This window comes from Capra hircus, chromosome 2, assembly GCF_001704415.2.
Source record: "Capra hircus breed San Clemente chromosome 2, ASM170441v1, whole genome shotgun sequence".
Lineage (NCBI taxonomy): Eukaryota > Metazoa > Chordata > Mammalia > Artiodactyla > Bovidae > Capra > Capra hircus.
In genome coordinates this window covers 51,353,321-51,366,678 of record NC_030809.1, presented here as the reverse complement: position 1 = coordinate 51,366,678, position 13,358 = coordinate 51,353,321, and the positions used below count along the sequence as shown (strand labels likewise).

The window sequence follows — 13,358 nt, the reverse complement described above, 5'->3', positions numbered from 1 at the left end:
GCTTGGAAAATTTTAAGCATTACTTTACTAGCTTGTGAGATGAGTGCAATTGTGTCGTAGTTTGAAGTGACACACAAAAGGGAGAATAATCTCAATTGCAGAGATTCTCCTGAAGAAATCTCTTTGAGCTCTGTATGAGGCTCTCCAGCCAAGGGGTCCTCCAACCAGGGAGACAAGCCCCCAGAATATTTGGCTTTATAGGCCAGCATACTTGCTTTTGGGAGAGCCAGAAGGCTGTAGGAAATCAGACTTTACTTTTAAAGGATATATGCAAAATCTCACACACTCCAAGGCCCAGAGTAGAAGCTATAATTTGAAAGAAGCCTAAGTTAGACCCACTTGCTGATACCAGACAGCCTTCCAGAGCAGAAAGAGGCAACTGGGACTCAACTTAGAGACACAGATGCTGGTGACAGCCATTTTGGGGAGCTCATTCTACCATAAGGACATTGGTGCTAGTAAGTGCTATTGTGGAACCCTCCCTCTAGCTTACCAGCACTGGTACACAGCCTCACCCACCAGCAGACTAGATGCCATCAACCCCTTTCAGCTCCCAGCCACCTAGAAATTTGGTCCTACCCATCAGAGGGGCCTAGGAACTGGACTACTTACCATCAGGCAGACACCAGCTCCCAGATCCTGGACCTTGCAGACAGGCACACCAAGAACTGGCTTTACCCACCAGGGAGCCAGCATTAGCACTGGGACCTGGCCTCACCCACCAGTGGGGCCAACAGCAACTCTGGGACCCTCAAAGCCAGAGATTCTGAGATGTAACTCCAACCACCAGTGGACCAGCACTAGCAACATTACACTGCCTCACTCAACAGCAAGTGAACACCAGTCCCAGGAGCACCCTCAGTTCTCGTGCCTTAGCCCACAGCTAATATCTGGCTGATATTAGCTCTGGGACACCAAAACTTGCAGCCAGCTCCACTCAAGACCCAACTCTACCCGCCAGTGGGCTGGCACTAGCTCCAGGACTGCCTGGAGCTGTGCAACCAACCTTCTCATGACCCAGCCCTGTCCACCAGTTGCTGGCAGCCTCCATACTTGGAAGGGCCTGGAAACCAATCAGTCTGGAGTAGAGGTAGTCAGTAGTCATCCTGCCATGGCAGAAGGGCCCACACAGCCCACATAGAAGGCACCCTAGAGCATTGAGCTCTGGTGACCAGAGATGAGTATGCTGCTGGGCCCCACAGGACATCTCCTACATAAAGCCACTTCTCCAAGATTGGGAAAAGTATCCAACTTACCAATTATATAGAAATAAAAATATAGAATTAGGCAAAATTAGGAGACAGATGATATAGAGGAATAGATCAACACTAGATGATAGAGTAATGGAAATTATTCAAGCTGAAAAGCAAAAAAGTTTTCAATAAGAAGTTTAAGAGTTTAATGTTGTTCTCCAGGACAACATTAAATTTACCAACACTCACATTATAGGGTTCCCAGAATAAAAGAGAAAGAAGTGAACACATTTGAAGACACAATAGCCAAAAACTTTCTTAATCTGGGAAAGGAAATAGACATCGAGGTTCAGGAAGCACAGAGAGTCTCAAACAAGATCAATCCAAAGAGAGGGCCTCCACATTACACACTGTAAATTAAAATGGAAAAAAAATAAAGACAGAATATTACAAGCATCAAGGGAAAGGCAACTAGTTACAGACAAGGGAACTCTCATAAGGCTATCAACTGACTTTTCAGCAGAAACTCTGCAGGCCCGAAGAGGGATGGCATGATACAGTTAAATAGATGAAAGGGGAAAAAAGCCTACTACCAAGAATACTCTATGTGGCAGAGTCATCAATCAGATTTGAAGGAGAGATCAGTTTTACACACAAGCAAAAACTAGAGTTCAGCATCACAAAACTGACTTTATAAGAAATGTCAAAGGGAGCTTTCTAAGTGAAATATGAAAATTATGAAAGGAAAAAAATCTCATTGGTAATGGCAATATACAGTAAAGAAAGATCAACCGCTTACAAAACTAAAAGGAAGACTAAAAGGTAAAATAGTGAAATTGAAAGTAATGATAATAGAATAATAGTAGGGGACTTTAAGACCTGACTTAATCAATGGACAGATCATCCAGACAGAAAAAGTAATAAGGAGACACTGGCCTTAGACAATACATTAGATCAGATGGGCTTAATAGATCATATATACAGAACACTTCAACCAAAAGCAGCAGAATACACATTCTTTCTAAGTGCATATGGAACATCTGCCAGGATATATCACATGCTAGGCCACAAAACAAGTTTCTATAACTTAAAGAAGAATGAAATTATATCAAGCATCTTTTCTGATCATAACTGTAGGGGTCTAGAAATCAACTATAAGGAAAAAAAAACTAAAAGAAAACCCCACAAACACATGGAAGCTAAACAATATGCTACTAAACAACCAATGAGCCACTAAAGAATCAAAGAGGAAATAAAAAGCACCTGGAGACTAATGAAAATGAAAACACAATCCAAAATCTATGAAACACAGAAAAAGGAATTATAAGAGAGAGGTTTATAGCAATACAAGCCAACCTCAGGAAATAAGAAAACCTCAGTTAACAACCTAACCTTATACCTAAAGAATAGAAAAAGAATAAATCCAAAATTAGTAGAAGGGAAAAAAAATCCCAATGATTAGAGCATAAATATACAAAATAGTTCAGTTGCTCAGTCATGTCCGACTCTTTGTTACCCCATGGACTACAACACGCCAGCCTTCCCTGTCCATCACCAACTCCCAAAGCCTACTCAAACTCATGTCCATTGCATCGGTGATGCCATCCAACCATTTCATCCTCTGTCCCCTTCTCCTCCTGCCTTCAGTCTCTCCCAGCATCAGGGTCCTTTCCAATGAGTCAGTTCTTTGCATCAGGTGGCAAAGGTATTGGAGTTTCAGCTTCAACATCAGTCCTTCCAATGAACACCCAGGACTGATCTCCTTTAGGATGGACTGGTTGCATCTCCTTGCAGTCCAAGGGACTTTCAAGAGTCTTCTACAACACCACAGTTCAAAAGCATCAATTCTTCAGCACTCAGCTTTCTTTATAGTCCAACTCTCATATCCATACATGACTACTGGAAAAACCATAGCTTTGACTAGACAGACCTTTACAAAACAGAGACTTAAAAAAAACAGGAAGGATCAATGAAACTAAGAATTTTTATCTTTGAAAAGATAAAATTGATCAACCTTTAGCCAAATTCATCAAGAAATATATAAATAAAGGCCCAAATGAAATCAGAAATGAAAAATGTTATAACTTATATCACAGAAATACAAAGGATCACAAGAGATTACTATGAACTGTTACATGCCAATAAAATGGACAAATTCCCAGAAATGTACAGTCTCCCAAGACTGAATCAGGAAGAAATAGAAAATTTAAACACACCAATTAGCAGTAATGAAACTGAATCAGTGATAAAACAAAAATTCTTTCAAACAAAATCTGGACCAGGCAGCTTCACAAGTCAATTCTACCAAACATTTAAAGAAGAATCAGTACCCATTTTCTCAAACTATTCCAAAAAATTGCAGAAGGAACACTTTCAGACTCATTCTAATGAGGTCAGTATCACCCTGATAACCAATCCAGCCAAAGACACCACAAAAAAGAAAATTACAGGTCAATATCACTGATGCACATAGATGTAAAAATCCTCGTCAAAATTTTAGCAAACCAAATTCAACAATACAGTAAAAGAGTCATATACCATTAACAAGTGGGACTTATCTCAGGGATGCAAGGATGGTTCAGTATTTACAAAATCAATCAACATGATACACATTAGCAAACTGAATAAAAACCATATGATCATCTCAATAGGTGCAGAAAAAAAGTCTTGGACAAAATTCAACATCCATTTATGATAAAAACTCTCAAAGTGGGTGCAGAATGAATATAAGTGAAAGTGTTAGTCACTCAGCGATGTCCGACTCTTTGCAACCCCGTGGACTGTAGCCCGTCAGGTTCCTCTGTCCGTGGAATTCTCCAGGCAAGAATACTGGAGTGGGTAGCCACTCCCTTCTCCAGGGGATCTTCCCAACCCAGGTCTCCTGCATTGCAGGTGGATTCTTTACTATCTGGGCCACCAGAGAATATGCTTCAACATAGTAAAGGCCATGTATGACAAACACATAGCTAACATCGTACTCAACAGTGAAAAGCTGAAAGAACTTCCTCTAAGATTAGGAAAAAGACAAGGTTTCCCACTCTCTCCACTTTTATTCCACATAGTATTGGGAGTTCTAACCACAACAATCAGATAAGAAAAGAAATCCTAATTGGAAAAGGAAGAATGGAAACTCACTGTTTGCAGGCGAGATGATACTATGTATAGAAAATTGTAAAGATGCTACCAAAAAATTACTAAAACTCAATGAATTTGGTAAAGTTGCAGAATACAAAATTAATATAGAAATCTGCTGTTTCTATACAGTAAAAAACTATCAGAAAGAGAATTTAAGTAAACAATCTTTTTACAATGCAATGAAAGAATAAAATATACAAGAATAAATATAAGGAGGCAGAAGACTTGTACTTGGAAACTGCAAGACACTGATAAGAAACTGAAGACAAGGAAATGGAAAGATACACCATGCTCATGAGTGTGACTGGACCAAACTAATTCCTTTTTGTCAACTCTAACTTAGGCCCACTGTCCAACCCCCTTCTCCTTTATACATGATTAAGCTTCAGCCTAATTCACAAGGAATATGCCCAAGCCAGATGAATTCCCATCCAACTTTTACCTCTGTCTTCGTGTGATACCTGAAAACTGGAGATATGCTTTTGCAGACGCAGATGGTTAACGGTCATAAGACATTCAAGCGGAGGAAAAATCCCCAGTTCCCATCTGTGTAGACATGCTTCTCTCAGTAGTCAGATTCTGTCTTTGGCTTTGGTCCTTTTAAACCCCCTTGCACCCTTTCAGTGGTTCTAAGCGCACCTGTGAATGCCTCTAGATCATTTGTTCAATACTTCCTGCCTGTGTGTAAGGTACCCACAAGATACTTCCTACATGCACTTCATGAATTGCCTGCCTCATTTTTCAACCTCAAAGTTTCTTCTCAGTTTACAAGGTATTATTCAGTATCTCTGACTCCCAATATCATGGATTGGAAGAATTATTTTTTGTGGAAATACAAAAGACCCTGAAGAGCCCAAACAATCCAGAGAAAGAACAAAGCTAGAGGTATCACACTCCTTTATCTCAAATTGCACTGTGTGTCTGTTTTTGACCATTGTAGTTTTCCAGTGCATTCAATTGAAACAACATTCAATCAATCTACAGCAAAGGAGGCAAAAATATGCAATGGGGAAAGGCAGTCTCTTCAATAAATGATATTAGGAAACTGAACAGCTACACGCAAAAGAATCAAACAGGACTACTTTATCACACAATATAAAATAAAAACTCAAAATATATTTAAAGACATAAATATAAGATCTGAAACCATACAACTTCTAGAAGAAACCATAGGTAGCATGCCTTTTGACATCAGTCTTAGTTATATATATATATATATATTTTTTTTTTTTTTTGCTATGTCTCCTCAGGCAAGGGAAACAAAAGCAAAAATAAACAAGTGGAGCTACATCAAAAAAGATGCTTTTGCACAGCAAAGGAAACTATCAACAAATGGAAGACCACCCACTTCCAAAATCAGAGAATTTGCTTGTAAATGATGTATCCAATAAGAAATGAATATCCAAAATATACAAGGAACTTATAAAACTCAATGCTAAAAAACAAATAACCCAACTTTTAAAATGGGCAGAAGACCTGAATAAACATTTGTCAAAAAAAGATATACAACAGCAAGATTCCCCTATGACCCATCTCCTAGAGTAATGGAAACAAAAACAAAAATAAACAGCTGGGACCTAATTAAACTTAAAAGTTTTTGCACAGCAAAGAAAACTATAAACAAGGGGAAAGACAACTCTCAGAATGGGAAAAATAATAGCAAATGAAACAACTGTTAAAGGATTAATATAAAAAACATACAAGCAACTCATAGAAATCAATACCCGAAAAACAAACAACCCAATCAAAAAGTGGGCAGAAGAACTAAATAGGCATTTCTCCAAAGAAGACATACAGATGGCTAGTAAACAGATGAAAAGATGTTCAACATCACTCATTATTCAGTTCAGTTCAGTCACTCAGTTGTGTCCGACTCTTTGCGACCCCATGAACCACAGCATGCCAGGCCTCCCTGTCTATCACCAACTCCTGGAGTCTACCCAAACTCATGTCCATTGAGTCGGTGATGCCATCTAACCATCTCATCCTCTGTTGTCCCCTTCTCCCGCCTTCAATCTTTCCCAACATCAGGGTCTTTCCCAATAAGTCAGCTATTCGCATCAGGTGGACAAAATACTGGCGTTTCAGCTTCAACATCAGTCCTTCCAATGAACACCCAGGACTGATCTCCTTTAGGATGGACTGGTTGGATCTCCTTACAGTCCAAGGGACTTTCAAGAGTCCTCCAACACCACAGTTCAAAAGCATCAATTCTTCTGCCCTCAGCTTTCTTTACAGTCCAACTCTCACATCTATACATGACTACTGTAAAAACCATAGCCTTGACTAGACGGACCTTTGTTGGCAAAGTAATGTCTCTGCTTTTGAATATGCTATCTAGGTTGCTCATAACTTTCCTTCCAAGGAGTAAGCAACTTTTAATTTCATGGCTGCAATCACCATCTGCAGTGATTTTGGAGCCCAAAAAAATAAAGTCTGACACTGTTTCCACTGTTTCCCCATCTATTTCCCATGAAGTGATGGGACCAGATGCCACGATCTTTGTTTTCTGAATGTTGAGCTTTAAGCCAACTTTTTCACTCTCCTCTTTCACTTTCATCAAGAGGCTCTTTAGTTCTTTGCTTTCTGCCATAAAAGTGGTATCATCTGCAGATCTGAGGTTATTGGTATTTCTCCCAGAAATCTTGATTCCAGCTTGTGCTTCCTCCAGCCCAGCGTTTCTCATGATGTACTCTCATGATGTACTCTGTTAAATATGCAGGGTGACAATATGCCACCTTTACATACTCCTTTTCCTATTTGGAACCAGTCTGTTCTTCCATGTCCAGTTCTAACTGTTCCTTCCTAACCTGCATACAGGTTTCTCAAGAGGCAGATCAGGTGGTCTCTTAAGGAGACATAAAACTCAAATGATACAAAAGAAAAACTGCAAGATACGGTCAAATATGAGCACAGTGTAAGGTTTAAATCAGCCAAATAAGCATTTTAAACAATTATATGCTTCACAGGCTAGAAAGGATTATTAATCTCAGCCACTGAATATTTATTCAGTAAGCAAATTTAAATTTAGTTGATATTTCTAAATCTATAAACTAGTAATGTCTTTTTAAACTAGTTGCAATATTATTCCATTTTAAAATTAGTTAAATTTTTAAAGAGAAAAATGTCTATTCCATTTTACATCTCTTTGTCTCAACATAGAATATTTTAGATATTTACAAATCTAAAAGAAGATGCTATGATTTTATACAACATGGTGTGATAATCTTAACATCATCAATACAAATAGGTTCACAATTAAAACATGTACTTTGAAATGTTGATGCACATCCACCTGAAATATTTCTTTGGAGTTTTTTTTTAATCTGAAAGAATCCTTAACTTCAAAGTATTAGAAATCTTCTCTGTATGAAGCCACTCACTTTCCATTTCACAGTTCATTCTGAGATTTTCAAGTATGTTCCAAAACAAATAATGGTTGCTTTGAACCTCCAGTTACACTCAACTTCCAGGAATCACCAGAATATAACTCAATGATATTAAACTCAATATAATTATTTGACAGTAAATCTTACTGCAGTAAAATCTAATCTGTCCAGCACTTGATTAGCTGAAAATGTCTCTTAACTAACTTTTCCACATGACAACGATAATTTAACATCAAAATCGTGAAAACACCAAGATCTAAAAAATCTCCTGTAGCTAAAAGTGCTCGAAGAGACATCTCTTCAGAAACCAAGTTAGCTATTCTCATTTTAAACTCAAACTGGGGCTCAGAGAGATAAGTGACTCTGCAACATGCATAGAGCCACTAGTGAAAAACCTGTAGTCCAACTCTGTGTTTCTCGACTCTAGCACTACTTCTGCTAACTCATCTTCACAATTCTTTTGTTCAGAATACTCAAGTATTCTGCACATACTAGGTAATTACAGCTTACAGCTCCTTTATTAAGACAGTTATTTTCCCTAAAATATATACCTCCTAGGTATTCTCCATCAGAAAAGAAATGGAGCACAGAAATTTTTAATCAGAAATTCAGTAACTTATTTGCAACTGTGAAAACTAGTAAACAACATTATTACAAAAGCAATAAAATATGTGCCATATATCATATACTAACGTATATATATGGGATCTAGAAAGATGGTACTGATGAAATTATTTGCAAGGCAGCAATGGAGACACAGATACAGAAAACAGACTTAGGAACGTGGGAGGCAGAAGGGAGGAGGAAGGAGAGGGTGGGATGTATGGAGAGAGTAACATGCAAACTTACATTACCATATGTAAGATACTTAGCCAATGGGAATTTGCTGAATGAATCAAGGAACTCAAACCAGAACATATTTGAAAATCTCAGAATGAACTATGAAATGGAATGTGAGTGGCTTCATACAGAGAAGATTTCTAATACTTGGAAGTTAAGGATTCTTTCAGATTAAAAAAAAACTCCAAAGAAATATTTTAGATGAATGTGCTTCAACATTTCAAAGTAACCGTTTGTAACGGTGAACCTATTTGTACTGATGATGTTAAGATTATCACACCAGGTTGTATAACAATCTAGAGGGGTGGGACGGAGAGGAAAGTTGGAGGGAGGTTCAAGATAGAGGGGACGTATGTATACCTATGGTTGATTCATGTTGATGTTTGGCACAAATCAACACAATTCTGTCAAGCAGTTATCATTCGATTAAAAATAAATAAATTAAAAAAATTTTTAAGTGATGAGATATTGGTAAATTACCGTAGACAACTGTGGTAAAAATCTGACTTGCGTCTTGGATTTTTCTTTGCTGGGCAGTTTATCCTGCATGAAAAAACACACACACAAACCAAACTGTTACTCTCTTAATGCTGAAATTGATTAATTCAACCAAATGTTATTGAGTGTTTAATATAAAGTAAAACACATTACCATCTAAAATATATTAAAACATACTTTACAGATGGCAGGCTACGTGTACAGAAAATCATAAGAAATCTACAAAAGATTATTATAGTTAATGAATATTCAGCAAGATCACAGGATTCAATATTAATACACAAAAATTGTATTTCTAGATGCTATAATAACAGTGAACAAATAAAAACTGTATTTCCAGATGCTAACAACGAATAATCCAAAATTGAAATTAGGAAACTAATTTACAACAGTATTGAAAAAGATAAAATATTCAGGAATCAATTTAGCAGAAGTGCAAGACCTAGGAATGGAGAAGACTTCCTGTTATTAATCCTTAAGTGCCATCTTATCTCTGTTGGCTTCCTCCCTTAACCTTGCCCATACCTCTCCAAGTGGTCCTTTTATAAACTTTCTTCAATTTAACCCTTCTGAGCATGCCATCTGTTTCCTGTTTGGTTCCTAATATAATTTTCAGTTCAGTTCAGTCACTCAGTCATGTCCGACTCTTTGCAACCCCATGAATCGCAGCATGCCAGGCCTCCCTGTCCATCACCAACTACCAGAGTTCACTCAGACTCACGTCCATCGAGTCAGTGATGCCATCCAGCCATCTCATCCTCTGCCGTCCCCTTCTCCTGCCCCCAATCCCTCCCAGCATCAGAGTCTTTTCCAATGAGTCAACTCTTCGCATGAGATGGCCAAAGTACTGGAGTTTCAGCTTTAGCATCATTCCTTCCAAAGAAATCCCAGGGCTGATCTCCTTCAGAATGGACTGGATGGATCTCCTTGCAGTCCAAGGGACTCTTCAAGAGTCTTCTCCAACACCACAGTTCAAAAGCATCAATTCTTCAGCACTCAGCCTTCTTCACAGTCCAGCTCTCACATCCATACATGACCACAGGAAAAACCACAGCCTTGACTAGACGGATTTTACATTACCAGAATTAAAACTGCTTAAGAGTTAGGGTCTTCCTTAAGTTAGCTTTTATTTTGATTTTCAGATACTGGTCTATTGGAAGACATATTTTAAGCCTGGTGTAATCCAAATTTAACCATTCTGATGAAATGACCAGAATCTATGAATGTGCCTGGTTAAAATCAACAATAATGTTATGAAGTTGTCTGGTTTAATCAACTACCACCTCTCAAAATTTAATAAGGTTGATTTAAATATAGTTATAATATGTTCTGAGTTACGGTTGTTAAAATTATCGCCAAGCTGTTGGCTTCATACCCAACTGTTTTACTCTCGTCTCCTTTTTAAGCAATAACATAAAGAAGATAGGATGAAGGAAAACAGAATGAGCATATAAATGCAAAGCTACTTAATTTCACAACTAGAAAAAGCACTTGGGTAGAGATAGGCTGACAGTTTTTCTCTCTTCTTTGCCCACAATCTGTAGTGGATTTTTTTGGGGGTGGTGGGGGGGCGCTTCGTGCTCTTTGGATATTTGTATTTTTAAACACTGGAAAGTTCTTCAACTGAAACTCAAAATGCCTTGTTTTAAGTAATTTTAAAAATGAAACGAGCAGTTGCGAGAGATTTATATTTCTGGTAAATACCTAACTTAAAGAGTTCAAATTGCTATTCCTGAAAAATGCCATATCACTCTAAACCTTCCACTAATGAGCTGAACATATTAAAATCTCCTTCAGCAAATATGATTTTACCACCTGCTCACTTTTCAAACTAAATGAATACATAAGTAAATGTCACATAAAAATGGCATTTCTAAAAGTTTAATCCATTCTGTTTGTTTCAGGTTAAAATATAGAAAACTTCTACCCTTTCAAAAGGAAAATTATACTCAAACTTAGCATAAATGAAAGTATCAAGAGTTTTTAAGTTACAGATCAAAGCAGTGAGAGAGGGACCTCTGCTGCTTAAAAAAAATATAGTATATAGAAAATGTGGATAATTCTAGACATGCTTATGCCTGTTCTTTCAAAAGCCCACTGCTTTTTCAATAATATAGGTTCTTTTGCAGGGAGGGAAGTGTAACTTCCAAACATCACTTTTATTAAGATAAAGCAAAACTTAACTGCCAAATGGTTTTTAGTGGAAGCTTTTTAGTTGTAAACTCGTCAGTTGGGGCTTTGTGAAATAACAGCTATTGAGAAATACCACTGCAAATATCCTAAATGTGTATTTTAAATTTCTACACCATAGAATACGATTCAAGATTAGCTCAGAGACTGATGCAGGCATCACGAAAATATTGATTCATGTAATCTACAACTCAATGTTACTTTTAACATTTTCACAGTAAACTCTAACACTACCACCACCCCCCCACCTCAAATATTATAAAGCCTTGTAAAGGAAAGAACTATAGTTCAGTGTCAAACCAAGAAGCTAAGCAAAGTTTGCAGGCTTAAAAGCAACTGTTTTCCGTTCAGTACCAGGAGGCTTAGAGGGCCTCTTCCATACAAGCCGGGAGTTAACCATTGTTTTCTAGTTAGCCCAGAATAACATCCACACTTAACATCTTCCTATTCTCTTCTGACATTTAAAAGTTCGATCACTGTTCAGCATCTGTTTACAGCTACCCTTCAATTCAATAAACAGTTCTGTAAAGTAACTACTGCAACTATGTTACAGAGCAAGGTTCCTTGGCCACAGGCAGAGCAAGCCAAAACAATGAGACTGGGAGGTTTGTGGCAAAAACAGGGCTTAACTCACAAGGAAGCCAAGAAGGAGACAGGACAGCAAATCTCAAAACTGGGGGCTGGGATATTCGTGGGAGAGCAGCAGGGCCTTCGGAGGAGGCGGGGGGAGCCTAGTGCCTAGGGAAAGGTGATTGGGAACTGGTGTGGTAGGCGTCGTAATTAGTTCTGTGAGTGCTAAGTTGCTTCAGTCGTGTCCAACACTTTGTAACCCTATGGACTATATAGCCTGCCAGGCTCCTTCTCTTGCCAGGATTCTCCAGGCAAGAATACTGGAATGGGTTGTCATTTCCTCCTCCAGGGGATCTTCCCTACCCAGGGATGGAACCTATGTCTCCTGTGGCTCCTGCACTGCAGCCAGTTCGTCATCACTGAGTCGGACACAACTGAGCGACTGAAATGAACTGAACTGAACTTCATCACTGACCCACCGGGAAACCCAATTAGTTCTGCGAGGTGTAACTAAGATATACACATGGATACAGTCCGTGGGGTCACAAAGAGTCAGACACGACTGAGTGACTAACACAAGGTTTTATATGCATCTTTTGTTACATGCCATGGGAATCTTGTCCTAAGAAGAAATTCCATTTGACACTGACCACACCATGGTATCTTATATTATTTGAATTTCATAATATCCTTAGAAGGAAGGAATAGTTGTTCTGATTCTTCCCTTTTGCATAAAAGAGAGGGAAGACAGATCAAGTGATTTGCCCAAAATTGCACCGCTATGAAGGGGCTTGTATTCCATTCCTAGAGCCCAAATCAAAGGCAATTCCCCACCCGGAGCTTTCCCCACCCAAACACACCCACCATTAGTACAGTGGGAGCACTATGGAACTGTAATTTAAACTGCTGACGCACTGCTCCACTGACGTGTTTAGTTGTTATGACAACACCAAGTACAAACGATTGGGAAGAGGACATATAAAAGTTTTCACCGAAAAAATCTCAGTATCCCAGAGCACAAGTGCGATAAAGAAGCTGTAACCCGCGGCGTCACACTTGGGAAGTCCGACAAACCTAGGCTTCTATCACTTTTGAAACACCAGGGAAGCTTCGCCGCCGGGAGGAGCCTACCCAGGGGCCAACCTCTCACCTGCTCGCTGCTCATGGCTGCAAGGATACGCTGGCGGCACCGGGTGGCTCCTCGATCGTTCCTGCCAGCGCCCCCACGAAACCCCTCGGAAGAGAGATGCGACCCGCGACACGGCAGTCTCTGCTTCCTACGCTCCGGGCCGTCTAGCGTCCCGGCTGCGTTCGTTGCTAAGCAACAGACCCGCGCAGGTTCCTTTTCCGGTCGTCTGGCGCTCCCGGACCGCACTGTGGAACTAGCAGTGCGTTCCAGTGGGAGGCACTTTCCAAGGCGCTGGGTGGCGCCTGAGCCAAAGTGGTACTTCCGCAGCGGGTGCATTGAACAACTAAAGGCGGTGGGTGCTCCTCCTTCTGCCTGGATAAGTAAATACCGTTTGATGACCATCACACTTCGGCA

The 13,358-nt window shown here is 39.3% G+C and overlaps 1 protein-coding gene across 1 annotated transcript in view; it reads right to left on the bottom strand.

Annotated features, from left to right (window-relative positions):
- The window catches only part of DNAH7 (dynein axonemal heavy chain 7), a 260,268-nt gene extending 247,141 nt beyond the window's left edge, over positions 1-13,127 (bottom strand). Inside the window, exons 1-2 of the mRNA XM_005676291.3 lie at positions 12,966-13,127; positions 9,038-9,100 (exon numbers count right to left, since the gene is read on the bottom strand). Coding sequence (XP_005676348.1) covers positions 9,038-9,100; positions 12,966-12,980 — 78 coding nt within the window. The 5' untranslated portion in view covers positions 12,981-13,127. The remainder of the gene's footprint in view (positions 1-9,037; positions 9,101-12,965) is intronic.